General features: G+C 36.6%; 1 protein-coding gene across 1 annotated transcript in view; it reads left to right on the top strand.

Annotated features, from left to right (window-relative positions):
* DPP6 (dipeptidyl peptidase like 6) overlaps window positions 1–14,102 on the top strand; it is a 993,205-nt gene that overhangs the window by 920,877 nt on the left and 58,226 nt on the right. The window contains exon 17 of the mRNA XM_044677974.1: window positions 4,553–4,600. Coding sequence (XP_044533909.1) covers window positions 4,553–4,600 — 48 coding nt within the window. The remainder of the gene's footprint in view (window positions 1–4,552; window positions 4,601–14,102) is intronic.

Raw genomic sequence — 14,102 nt, 5'->3', positions numbered from 1 at the left:
AGATCAAGAAAAGGCTTCACATGCATAGTGACACTGGACAATTTCTCTAAAATTGAAAATTAAGTAGGAGAGTGATTCTCAAGATACTGCCAAAAATTATTCTAAAGGAGTGAAAAAGATCATATGTGGAGATTTTGTGGCCTGGGGAATAGCGACCAAGAAAACATATATAAAACAATATAAGCCTAATTTCTTATCACACCATGTACCTACATAGGAATCCATCAATTTCAATATAATGTAAACGTGCTGAAAATGGATAAGGAACTTAATTGAAAATTGAATATGAAAATGTCAAGCTGGATCACAATTCAGAAAATAGACCCAGTGTCTAGGCCTACCAAGGTAATGATTGGGCCATATCACCCAATTATAGATTTTGAATTTAAAGAAAATTCAAAGTTAACCTTTCCAAGTTGCTCATTTTACAGATGAGAATTTTGAGGTTCATAGAGTTAAATGACTTGCTCAATGTCACACAGCTGGAAATTAGCACAATCAAAGGGATTCAAATCCAGATTCTGCCACTCCAAATCTTGAATACTTTTTTCTGTGCTTTGCTTACTCTCAGAGTGAGTCAGACATATACTTTGTGTGATTTTACCTAAAAATAACTCTTTCTTGGTTGAAGAAGTTGCTTAAGGCAAGCCACCTTTCCCTAAGAGCTTGTGCTTCTCTATCCATGGTGTTTGTCTGACCTTCCTGGCTACTTTGGACCTGGTGATTTAGACTCTTTTTAGAAACAGCTAGGTAGCACAATGGATGGAGAGCTGGGCCTTGAGTCATAAAGACCTGAGTCCAAATACAACCTCAGACACTTAATAGCCATATGACCCTAGGCAAGTCACTTATTCTCACACTTCGTTTTCTCATCTGTAAAATGAGGTGAAAATAGTGCCTATGTTCCAGAGTTACTGTGAAGATCAAATGAGATAATAACTTGAAAGTATTCAGCACACTGTATGGCACAAGTGCTCTATAAATATTAGTTATTATTGGTTCTTGATCTGATCCTGTGGTAACCTACTGAATTTTTTTTATGACTGACCTTAGTATGGCATTCTGCCTTTGCTATCAGATTATTACCTTTATACAAAATACATTCCCCTTCCCCATTCCTGCCAGGCATATTCTTTCCCTCACAGGGTTTTAATCTAGGAATTGAGTAAAATAAATAGAATGAGTATAACCTAGGATTGAGGAATAACTAAAGGACAATGAAAAGAAATGCATGCTTCACCTGGTTGATTATTAAGTCAGTATTTTAAAGAAAGGAAAATGAAACTCCAACAAGAGTGATGAACTGGGAGAATTATGAGTAAGTAGAAGAGGAAATTATAATGATGGCCAAGAATCATTATAAGTAGTGATGTGGAGAGAGTTATAAGCATAAGAGATTAGGATCAGAAAGGATAATTTCAGAGGTTAGGATTAAGAAAGTGTATATAATTATAAAATGTAAAGTATGAACAACCCTGTGAATGCTTAAGGTAGGATGAAGATGAAGGTCATAGGATTTGAGAAGGTGGTTAAATTGCAAAATATCAACATTAATACTAAAGTACTTATGAATAAATGTAAATTTTGGCATGAAAAGGACAATTGTAAGCAAAGTACATCATGACTAAGGTTATAGATGAAAAAATTCTATAGATTTGTCATATGTGAATTTCAGGAAGGGATTAAATAATATTTCTTCATATCACAGATTTTGAGATCTTGAAGGATCCTCAAGGGATATCTAACCCAACACATATATTACAGGAATCTCTATAACCAGCTAGTGGTCATTCAGTCTTGTAGACAAGACAGAAAGTTTTGATTAAATATCAAAAGTGAATTCAGAAATAATTGAAGGACCAGAAGAGCTTGTTGGTAAGCAGGTAATGATTAGATGATTGAAGTCACACTAAAAGGAAATCTTTAATACTTTGCTCCAGGGATCTGTCTTGTGCAAGTCAACAATTTTATCAGTGACTTGGATGAAAGTGTTGCTGAAATCTGTAAGGCAGAGTTACTGAGTTGTGGGAGCAAGATGGCAGCACTACTTGCTACAAACTCAAATGGAGACATCAGTATGTTATCCAACTCGAGCCTTCACATAGTGCTAGTGTTCCTACTACTAACTTTTTACTATTATTACTCTTTTTTATATATAATACACAATATATAATGTGATTCCTATAAAAATATTCAGAGAAAGGTGCCGTGGTCTAATGGATAAAGAGTTTACCTCAAAATCAGCAATGACCCAGGTCAAAGTCTTATCTCCAGCACATACTGGCTTTGTGACCCTGAAGATGTTATTTAGTCTCTAAATGTTTTATATGAATTGCAAAGGACTATTCTTTACTGGCAAAGAGAGTTTTCTCACTTGTGATTCTCCAATACCAATTATCATAGGTCCCTATTCCCTATTTCTATAGAAGAGAGTGTTGTGGCAGAAGGAGAAGTAAGAGAGTCAGATGAAACAAATAGCAGAATATAACAGCTCCGAGGACTCCAATTGCTTGGGAGACTTTTCTGGTCTATCTATATAGGTGTTCTCCTATGTTGTGTTTGTCCCAGAAAAAAAAAAGTCTCATGCTTTAGGCTGTATTGGAAATTGTTTAGTATCTTTGATTTAGATCATGAAAAAGACTGGACTGGGATGACTCTGCATTAGTGATGTTCACATTCTATATTTTGTTGTGGTTGAGTCCTTTCAGTCACATCCAACCTCATTCAAAGTTTTCTTGGCAGAGATACTGTAGTGGTTCACCATTTCCTTCTCCAGCTTATTTTACAGATGAGAAAACTAAGGCAAAGAGGGTTATGTGACTTGCCCAGGGTCACACAACTAATGAGTGTCTAAATCCACATTTGAACTCAAAACTTCTTGACTCTGAGTCCAGGATTCTATCCATTGTACAACCTAGCTACACATTATAAACAGAACCAAGAAAACCATACCAGTGGCAATGTAAATGGAAATAACAGTAAAAGCAACAACAGTCTATAATTTCAATGACCAAGGAAAAGCTTGAAAGGAAAAAAAGTGAGAAAATATACTCCTTCCTTTCTTTTCAGAGACTGTGGCTATATATGAGTGTTTATTTGCACATGTACACATATATATACATGTATGTATATATGCACATATATTTATATATGCACATCTACATTTGTGTGCGTCTATACCTGTATACATGTGTGCTGTGTGTTTTTATACATGCCTTATATTGTGTATATGCATGTTGTTATATGCACGTGCATATATCTGTGTGTATATACATATAGACTGTGTTGGTTAGTTTTACCAAACTATTTCTTTCTCTTTCCTTTTTATCCTTTTTCACAAAGAATGTCTCACTGAGTTGCAGAGAAAGAGAAACACATTTAGAAATAAAGATGATGTAAAAACAAAAGAGCAATAAATATTTAAAAATTTTTAAGGTTAATTAAAAAGGAATATTCCAATCCAATCTTGGGGCAGCTAGGTGGTGCAGTAGGTTGAGTGCCAAACCTGGAGATCTAGAGAGACTCATCTTCCTGAGTTCAAATCTGGCCTTAGATACTTAATTAGCTGTGTGAACCTGAGCAAATCATTTAACCCTATTTATTTCAGGTTCCTCATCTGAATAATGAGCAAGAGAAGAAAATGGCAAACAATCCTAGTATTTCTGCCAAGAATATCCTAAATGGGATCACAAAGAGTCGACACAGCTGAAAAACAATTTAATGACAACAAAAATTTCATCTTGTTCTTGATAACAGCTAAGAATTAATTAGAAAGCAAAAGCTCAGCTTAAATGTAATCATATTTAAATGTATTATTTTTAATATTTTTATGTTTCCTGTTCTAATAAATGCATGCTTTTAAAATAAAAATGAGTGGAAATGATATGCATATAATGCAGAATGAGTAAAACACACACTGTTTAAATCATATAAATCGAGATACATATCAGCATCTGGTGGCAGCATATCCCAATTGCAAGTCCCACAAGGGACAAACCAGCTTCATGAGTGCTAAATTTAAAATATAATAAGCACATTTACTGGACAATGTCCTTCAGAGCATTTATTCCATTATTCTTTTGACAAAAATTTGAATAAGCATTCAATCCATGAATTTGAATATGGAGAAATGATTGCATCCATGGATCTTCATGAACCAAATGGAATATCTATTTGTATGCCAGGCAGTCAATATGTTTTAAAGCATGAGCAAAATGCAAATGCTTTGTGAAATGATGTTTTTGTCATGAGAATAATCTAAGAACAAATGGTTTTAACTGTGTTTGCTCTAATTAAGTCATTTACCACATTAGAAAGATGTGCACTTAACAACCCATTAACATAGATGCTGGCAATCCTATTTGCCCCATGTATCTATTACTGCCATCAATGCTGTATTAATTGCCAAGTGAGTATTCTTTTATTTGAAATCCAGTTCTCCAGTGTCTGATGTTTTACAGTTTTCTAAAAGAGAAAAAGAAGTTTATGTTTTTGTCTCAACTAAATGCTTTATTTCTGTTTTTTTTCCCTCTCTCTTCTACCTTCCATCTAGGTCCCAGAGTCCCCATGGTGACGGTACACAACACCACTGACAAAAAAAGTGAGTAGTTTGTATCTTTTGTTAAATCTTGGTGAGCACTAAGGAGAATAAGAAACAAAATGACTTGCCTCGTTTCAAATCCTTCTGTTTCAAAGTAGAACACCAGGACCCAGAACCATACTCTCCCTACTACTAGAAGGGGGTCCTAATTGATCAATCACCAAGGATTGATGATTAAATTACTTATAGTTCAGTTATCAATAGGCTCAGCAAAAGGCAGGATCTCCATATCAATGAAGTAACTGACATTTACCTAGGGAGTAGAGTGGACCTCTGGTTTCATTGGTCTTGGGAGATCTTACATGAGAAGACTTCTTCTACCAATACAGATCTCTATAACCTTAAAGAGTTACTTAGAACAAGAGATTAAGTAACTTACCCAGGAGCCAATATATTCTGGAGGAGGATCTTGAATTCAGACTTTTCTATGAGCAGTAAATAAATGTGAAAAATATATACTGAAAACCCCAGAATCTCTAGGTTGGTTTTCTTAAATGAGTCTTTATTCTGTGACTAAAGACTGTTTACTATGTTGACATAAGAGAAAGAATGAATCAAGTTGGAGTTCTTTATAGTGAAGCTGGGAAGCTGGAGCATTTTCTCATATGTGTGGCTTTCTTTGTTTCTGTTCACCTATGTTGTCTGTGTTCTGAAAAGGTCTTGTATATTAGACTTGGCTACAAACTGTTGCAGCTTCTATAAAATGGTAAATGGCTTGTCTGACCTGGTGTCACAAGGCCAACCTTACCTGGATCTTTAATATGTTCTAAATCTTCCCCTATTTGTCTGTGTAGCCTATGTCAGAGGTATTAAGACTGATACAGAAGATTAGGATCATGGAATTATGAATGTAAAGCTAGAAAAAACACTAGAGATTACTTATTTTATTTATGGGTCAGGAAACTGAGTCACAAAAAGGTTAATTGACTTAGGCAGGATTATATATCTTTTAAGTAGTAGAGAGAGTATGCAAACCCCAGTCCTCTAAGCTATAGTCTCCAAAGGAGCTGATGTTGCTTCTTTTAGGTCACTCCCTACTTGTGAACTCTTCTATGCACTGGTGATACTGTTCAGTCATTTCAGTCATGTCTGTCTCTTCCTGACCCCATTTGAGATTTTCTGGGCAAAGATAATGGAGTGATTTGCCATTTCCTTCACCACTCATTTTACAGATGAGGAAGTTAAGGCAAAAAGGCTTAAGTAATTTGCTCAGGGTCACACAACTAGCAAGTATCTGAGACCATATTTGATCTCAGGTCTCCCTGCTTCCATTGTGCCACCTAGTTGCCCTGAACATATTTAAGAAACTCTCAATTATTTTGAATCATTTTAGACATTTTAGAAATTGAGAAACTATTCATTTATTCACTCACAAAGTGAGTAGGCAGTCAATCATTCAGAAATGGAAAATTGAGAAACATCTTAAAGGGCAGAGAGAAAGTTGAGAAATCTGTAAAAGGAATGGAGAAATTAGGAAAGGGCAAGAAAAATCAGGTGCGATCTGTCTAAAGCCTAGAGGAGAGATAATCTAGAAGGTTATCTGTGTCAAGAGAGACCAGGGAGCATGAGGACCTGAAAGAAAAAAAGATCATTTGATTTGACCACTAGAAGTTCATTGGTTAATGCTGGGTGATTTTGATAAAGCAGTGGAGATGGGTAAACAAGATTAGGTTGAGAAGAATGTGAGGAAGGATAGGCATCAAATATAGAGAACATTTTCAAGAAGATAAGCAGTGAAGAGAAAGATGATAGTTGAATGGGAAAAGTCAAAGGAAAGAAAATCATGAAGTCAATTTGAGTCTGTAATACAGACCCCTATCTATAACAATTTACCTCCTCTGAAAAATATTAATGAGCTATTCACCCTTGGAATGAGCTTGTTTCAATAGTCTTTGTTTAAAAAAACAAAAACAGAAATACCATGTAGAGCCCTCAAGTATGTCACATTTTCATATATAATGTTAATAATTAATTTTTATGTTTGTTCATATTCAAAGGGACATAAATAATTAACTTATTTTTATGAGATTTTCTCCATAAAATATATAGCCCAATAAAATAACAAAACCCTCTAGAGTTCTTAAGAAATATTTTTCTGCTACTCTCAGCCTACACATTCACATTAAAAAGTTTTACTTGGTTCTTTTGGTGATGGAAATCTGATTATCAGTCTCCTTTAATATACTAGACCTGTGGAGAAGAAACAAAAAGCTCACTTTGTGCAAGTTACTATATAAGCCTTTCAAAAATCCAGATCAGGAGTTCTTAACTATTTCTGTATGTCGTGGATGGACTCCATTGACACCCTGGTAAAGCATTTGCAATACTTCTCAAAATAATGTTTCAACACTTCCCAGCTGTGTGACCCTGGGCAAGTCACTTGACCCCCATTGCCCACCCTTACCAATCTTCCACCTATGAGACAATACACCGAAGTACAAGGGTTTAAAAAAAATAATGTTTCAAACCCATTGAACGAAATGATGAATTTCCATTAAGGATTAATGAAAATGAAGATGTAATTTTCCCCCTTACTTCATAGATCCCTTCAAGGCTGTCCATGGGCCCTTATGGATCCCAGGTTAAGAATTCGTACACTAGGGGTACTATTTGGTGGACCAGAAAAGGTGTTTATTTAAAAAGATAACTAATAACCTCTAAGAATCAAAACATTTTTTGAGTATTTTGTCACCTAGTTGGGTTATCCTTTCTCCTGTTTTCCCTCTAGCAAAAAATAGTTAGTCAAGACTAGTTTCCCTTCCAGAAGGGAAAGAAAAGGAGGAAATTTTATTAAAATTTTGTGTATATATATATACATACACATATATGTGTGTGTATGTATATGTATAACACTACATTTCCAAAGACTTGTTGACATAATTTTAAAACATAGGTTCATTGTATTTCTCTTTTCATTCTCTTATGCTTAAATTTTAATTTAATTTAGAATTGAAGGCAAGAAGTACTGGACCTTTCCAAAAGTAGAATGGACTCCCTTAGGAGCAGAGGCAGGTATAGGCACACGCTTTAGGGATCATTAACATTAATCTCAGAGACAGCTAAGTGATACAGTGGATAGAATGTTAGATTTAGAGTCAGGAATACTGGAGGTGTTCAGCTCAAATACTGTCTCACACACTAACCCTCTGGCTCTGGACCCTCTTTAGCTTCAGTTTCCTAATCTGTAAAATGGAGATAATAATATCACTTTCTTCATATGATTGTTTGGAAGGTCGAATGAGATAATAGTAATAGTGAAAATTATACTAGCATTTTAGCTTTTGCCAACCACTGTATGTATGCATATAAAATCACATTTGATCATCAAGGATTATTCTGTACCATCTAGTAACATGTAAAGCCTGAAAGGGCCATATGAATATTGGCTGTCATTATAATAATGGGAGTAATTATTATCATAATTGTCATTATTATCCTACCCTTGTTCTGCCTCTTCTCCTCAGGGGAAGCAGTGACCTGTGCCACAGCAGCCTCACCTCAGGCATTGCTGGCTTCTAGTATCCCAATCTGAAATTCTCTCATTTTCTAACTGAAACATTAGGAACAGAACCCCACTAAGCAACCTGAGGTTTAGTAAGATTAATGAAATCGTACAACGTCACATGCATTCCTACCAATATTATTTCATTTGATATTCTCCCCCTCAGTGAGGTAGGCAATGGAACTCTTAATCTCCTTTTAATAGATAAAAAAAAATGATGTAAAGTTTATCCAAGGCCATACTGTACTGTACTGGATCCAGAACTTCAGTCTACATCTTCTGACATCAAGTCTATATTTTTCTTTTCATTTTTAGTCTGTTCTTTTCTATGGCACACAAAGATATTACCAACAAAGTTCCTTCACACATCTCTCTACTTACCCTATTCCCATGATTAGAGATTAATTCCACATCTGTGTCTTCTGGTTAAAAAAAAATTTATTTGCGTTCGTGTGTGTGTGTGTGTGTGTGTGTGTGTGTGTGTAAGTAAATGCCCCCAAGGCCTAGAACATATTAAACTATAATCAGCTGCAGACAATGTGGTCTCAGTTTGTATATAAGAAGCTTTCTATGAGTAAAGCATGAAAAGAACAGGAAATAGAGCAAGTAAAGCTTGGACAGCAGGGAGAAGGGAAAGGAAATCTTAGAGCATTGAGTTCTGCTCAAGAAGAGTGGACTGACAAACCCAGCCTCAGCCACTTCCCAGCTGTGTGACCCTGGGCAAGTCACTTGACCCCCATTGCCCACCCTTACCAATCTTCCACCTATGAGACAATACACCAAAGTACAAGGGTTTAAAAAAAAAACTTAAAAAAAAAAAAGAAGAAGAGTGGACTGAGTAGGCTGCTGAAGCAAAGTCCAGGGCAGAGAAGAGATCAGTACTCTTTGAGGAAGCATTTGGATACCAAAAGGGAGGGAAGAGCCTTGAACCTTCTGGTAGAGAGGCATTAAAAGCCAACTTTTCTTCCTTCACAGTTTTTCTCCAGGACCAATGATGAAACATCATAGAGGAAATAGGAGGGATAAATAGATATAGTGCTGTGAAACCAGAACATGGTGTAATCTTAACATAGATCCTTGAATATCATAAATGTCTAATAAATGTTGATTATGTTGAATCAAAGAGGGGAAAAAGCAGAAGTGGGATAATTTGGGGTTTGTCCGATTGCAGATATTTGGAGTTATGTGACATAGGCACAGAGAGAACCAAAGTAACTGAAATTTTGGCAAGATATTTTCAGACTTCCCAAAGAGGAAGGAGAGCATCCTCCTCAGCCTGTCCCCTTGAAAGGCATTGCATGGAATCAGAGTTAGAGGAAGTAAGTCCCTCCACTGTTTCATTTTGTTTGGTAAATGTACACAGGGTAATTGAAGAAACTTCAATTATGCCCATGGAGTTATAAAACTGTGCATGCCCTTAGACTCTGCAATACCACTGTTGAGTCTGTTTCCCAAGATGGTTGGGGAAAAAGGAAAAGAGTCCATATGTTCTAAAATATTTATGGCAGCTCTCTTTGTAGTGGCAAAGAACTGGAAATCAAGGGGATGTCCATCCTTGGAGAATGACTGAACAAGGATGTGGCATATGATATTACACCATAAGAAATGATGAGCAGGTTCATTTTCTTTTAAATGGAAAGACCTACAAGACAATATGAAAAGCAAAACAAGTAGAACCAAGAGAACACTATATACAGTTATAGAATTAATTAATTAGAAGAATAACATGAATATCCACCTTCAGAGAAAGAAGTATAAATAGAAATATATGACAATTTATATATAGTTTTTTGGGGCAAGCGTTGCCTCTTCTAGTGTGGGGAGGGGAGAAAAGGAAGGAGGTATTTGACAGTTTTAATGTAACCAACAAGCAAATAAATGAATAGGAAAAAAAAAGAAGAAGAAACCTGGAGAGTTCAAGAGAACTAGATTGACCTGACCCTGCCACACCTTTGGGACTCCCATACACATTACTAACTCTCTCTAGACCTCCTTTTCTTCCTCTCTAAAATGATTGGGTTGTTTAAATGAACCCCCAGGTTACCTCTCATTCTAGAATTCTTTGGCATAATCTTCAGTGACCAAAACTAAAATCTCAGTTAATTAATTAAGATTCTTTTAGATGTTCATAACAGCTGTTTCTCATCCAGATGGTCCATCAGAGATGAATGGCAGGGGTTCCTCAGTCATATCTACCTCCCCAGCATGTAGTTCATCTGCACCTAGAAAAATTAATTTCTTCAATTCACTAAATGCTTCTTTACTATCACTGTATAACTAGATAGCATGGTGCTTAAAGCTCTGGGCCTAGAGTTAGGAAGACCTGAATTCAAATCCAACTGAAGTCACTTCCTAGCTATGTGTATGACCCTGGGAAAATCATTTAATGTCTGTATGCCTTACTTTTCTCAATTATAAAATGAAGATTATAATAATAATACCTACCTTGCAGAGTTGTGAAAAGCAAATGAAATACTTGTGCTTAGCAGAGTGCCTGGCATATCGCAGGTGTTTAATAAATGCTTCTTTCTAGCTTTCCTTAACTATCTTGGGCTTCCCAAAACACTATAAAATATAACTTGCTTATTAGCCCGCACTTCTGTAGCTTGACTGTAGTTATTTAAAAAGAGCATTTACTTTGATCCAAAAAAGAATCAGTCAACTAGCCTTCAAAATAATGATAATAATAAATGAAACGGTGGTCTCCTCTCATCTTCATTCCTTTTATGAACCTTTCTTCTGAGATGTGGCAAGGAAGAGTAGTTTGAGTTATGGATTTGGGATTAGAAAATGCAGACTTTAGATTCCCACCTCTCCCTCCTTGCTAGTTGTATGACTATGAGTAATTACCTAATAATAACTACTTTGAGCCTCAAATTCCTCATCTGTGAAATGGGGATAATAACATCCATGGTACCTGACTATCAAGATTGTGGTGAGGCTCAAATGAAATATTGGTAAGTATTTTGCAAACTGTAAAATACTATGTGAATAGCAATCATAGTAAAATGAAAGTGTATCAAGTGATGAGTGCTTGACACATTGTAGGGATTTCTTAAATGCTTGTTGACTTCCCCTACTGCCCTTTTATGCTTAAGATGGGGCAGGGAAGAAAATACTGGTTAAGATGATAGAAGAGCAGGTTGGTACACCAATTTACATCAAACTATATTAGAAAAGGGGGCAGCTAGGTGGCTCAGTGGATAGAGCACCAGGTCTGAAAATGGGAGGTCCTTGGTTCAAATTTGACCTCAGATACTTCCTAGCCATATGGCCCTGGGCAAGTCACATAGCCCCAAGTTGTATTGCCCTTACTGCTCTTCAGCCTAGGAATTGATACTTAATATTGATTCTAAGATAGATATTTATATATCATTTATAAATAAATATATCCTAAATATATTATATATATATGAAAGGTAGTATAGTGTAATGGATAGAGTTCTGAACATGGAGTCAGAGAGTATAATACTTTGTGTGACTGTGGATATATCACTTACCACCTCTGAGAATAAGTTTCCTCATCTGTAAAATAAAACAAAGATGGCTTCTAAGTTCCCTTCTAGCTCTATGATTCTATGATTGTTGAAACTCTTCTCTTCCATGTGCCAAACATTGTCTTTGCAGGGAAAGAAAAGAGATGATCCAGAAACATATAGTCTCTGCCTTCAAGGAGTCTATAGTCTACTTGTAGAAGCAAGGCAGACCCACAAAATTTAAGTAATAATACAAGAGTTAAATAAGCATAAATAGAAGAAGTAAGTTCAAAGGGCAGGAGCTAATTAATTGTTAAATAAGAGTGCTAAAGGCTGTAGGTATTGTCTGAGTTAGTTCAGAGGACAGACATAGGGATCAATCTGGCTAGGCTGATCTGGAAAGGTTTCACAGAAAAAGAGTACCTTGAACTGGGCCTTCAAAACAAAGTAGATGAGGTTATTATGGCTAAAGCAAGTTGACCAAAAAGGATTTGGGAAATCTAATCTGCTAAAGGAAATGGAATCATCTTTCTGCAGATTCACAGCAGCTAAGGACAATGAAAATTTGTCCTCCATCCCTTCTCATAATAACCTAACCATGGACTCACGACCAGATTGATACCTGGATAAATGCCATGGCAGGCCCCTGATAATCTACAATAAATATTTTCATGGAGAGCAGCAAATGTTAAACTATTTCGCTACTAGTATTTTTTAAGCATATATGTATGTGGCTTGTTGATAAGATTTTAGGCTTTTAGAACCTGAAGGGGACTTAGAGATCATTAATCCAACCCCATTGTTTTTATGATAAAAGAAAACAGAGCCACAAAGAAGTTCAGTAATTTTCCAAAAGGCTCTCATTTGGCACAACAAAGACTTACAACCCATTTTCCCTGATTCCTAGGGCAGTCTTCTCTTCATATTTTGGTTTATCTAGAACAAGTCCTTGATGCCAACCATTGTCAATCACTCCTAAGAAAGTATAATAGGAAGCAGAAGTTCTAAACTTAGGATCTATTAACTTTTAGGGGGTTTTTTTGAGTATTGTTGTTGTTTAGTTGTTTTCAGTCATATATGATCCTTCATATCTCTATTTGAGTTTTTCTTGGCAAAGATACTAGATTGATTTGCCATTTCCTTCTCCAGCCTATTTTACAGATGAATAACTGAGACTTAAAGTGACTTTGCCATGGCCATTGTTTGAGGCCAGATTCGAATTCATGAAGATGAGTCTTCCTGACTCCAAGTCCAGTATTATATGCCAAGTGTCACCTTTCTGCCCCATATTTCAATATAATTGGTTTCTTTTGTAATTCTGTTTTATTTTATGGCACTTAAAACCAGTATTTACACAAGGGATCTGTAGGCTTTACCAGGCTGGCAGAGGGGTCCAGGATACAAAAAAGGTTAAGAACACCTGGTCCAAAGAGAAAGTACCATGTATTTAATACTCTGGCCTGAGATCAGAGACTCAGAGCAGACAGATCACCAACAGATACATCCTGTCTTTTGAAAACTAAAATAAGCCCCTACCAAAACACTAAATTTTTAAAGGGATAGGATCATGAAAATCTACAAAAAGAAAAGAGATAAGGTGCATTAACCCCATCTTATGAATTAAGAAACTAAGGCTAAAAGAGGTTGTCACTTGCGTGCAGTTACACAGTAAAGATTTGAATTTAGCTCTCTCTCCAGAATCCAACACCATCCACTGTTCCACCTCTCTGTCTCCAAGCTAAATCTTTCCTTATAATGTGTTACACCCAACATGCATCTCACCATGGACCTTGGTGATCCTCAGCTTTAGTTCTTCTGAGACTATAGTTTTTCCATCACAAGAAGAATGTTGGTGTTAAAAATACGGGCCCCTGTCTCAGGGAGAAGGCTATCTTTTGACAAATTGTTTGGCCATGGCAACCCATCCACGGTCATACGCTGAAAAATAATGTCAACTCTCTACCACAGTCAGGTTTTACACATGCCAAATTTGGAGGAAAAGAAAGGCTCCCTCTCCTTACCAATATAGTAGTCACCATTCCAGTCTGTTTCATCTCCTCACTGTGCTTATTGAACTGTGCCCTCCATCCTGTGTCATCCCCAGACATGGCCCAGACCAAGAAGAATATTCACTGTATTTATGATGTCTGTCAAAGGGGTGATCTCTTGGGGTGAAGGGTGCTGAATGCATGTCAGATGACCTATTGTCCCTGAACTCCCCACTCAGAGCTGTCACTCATCATACCCGGGGCACAGTGTGGTCCCATCAAAGGATCATCACAGCACCTGCTGAAAAACTCGGGCACCGCCTTGATAGGGACTCACAGAGAGTGCATCAAGACAACAAAGCCATTGTCAGAGGCAGACTTCTGGGAAAGCACAAAGCCCTCGCCTTGTGCCTTCGACTTGTTGAGCCCTTTCATCATTACAGAGGCCACTGGACAAGTTCCAGGCACAGCCCAGAAGCAAATGGTTGAAGGGACTATCCCTGCAGTCATGTCTACTTTTGTCTAGAAGTTTAGAC

This window comes from Gracilinanus agilis, chromosome 5, assembly GCF_016433145.1.
Source record: "Gracilinanus agilis isolate LMUSP501 chromosome 5, AgileGrace, whole genome shotgun sequence".
Classification (NCBI taxonomy): domain Eukaryota; kingdom Metazoa; phylum Chordata; class Mammalia; order Didelphimorphia; family Didelphidae; genus Gracilinanus; species Gracilinanus agilis.
Note: the sequence above shows the minus strand (reverse complement) of the source record. Positions and strands in the feature narration are given on the sequence as shown.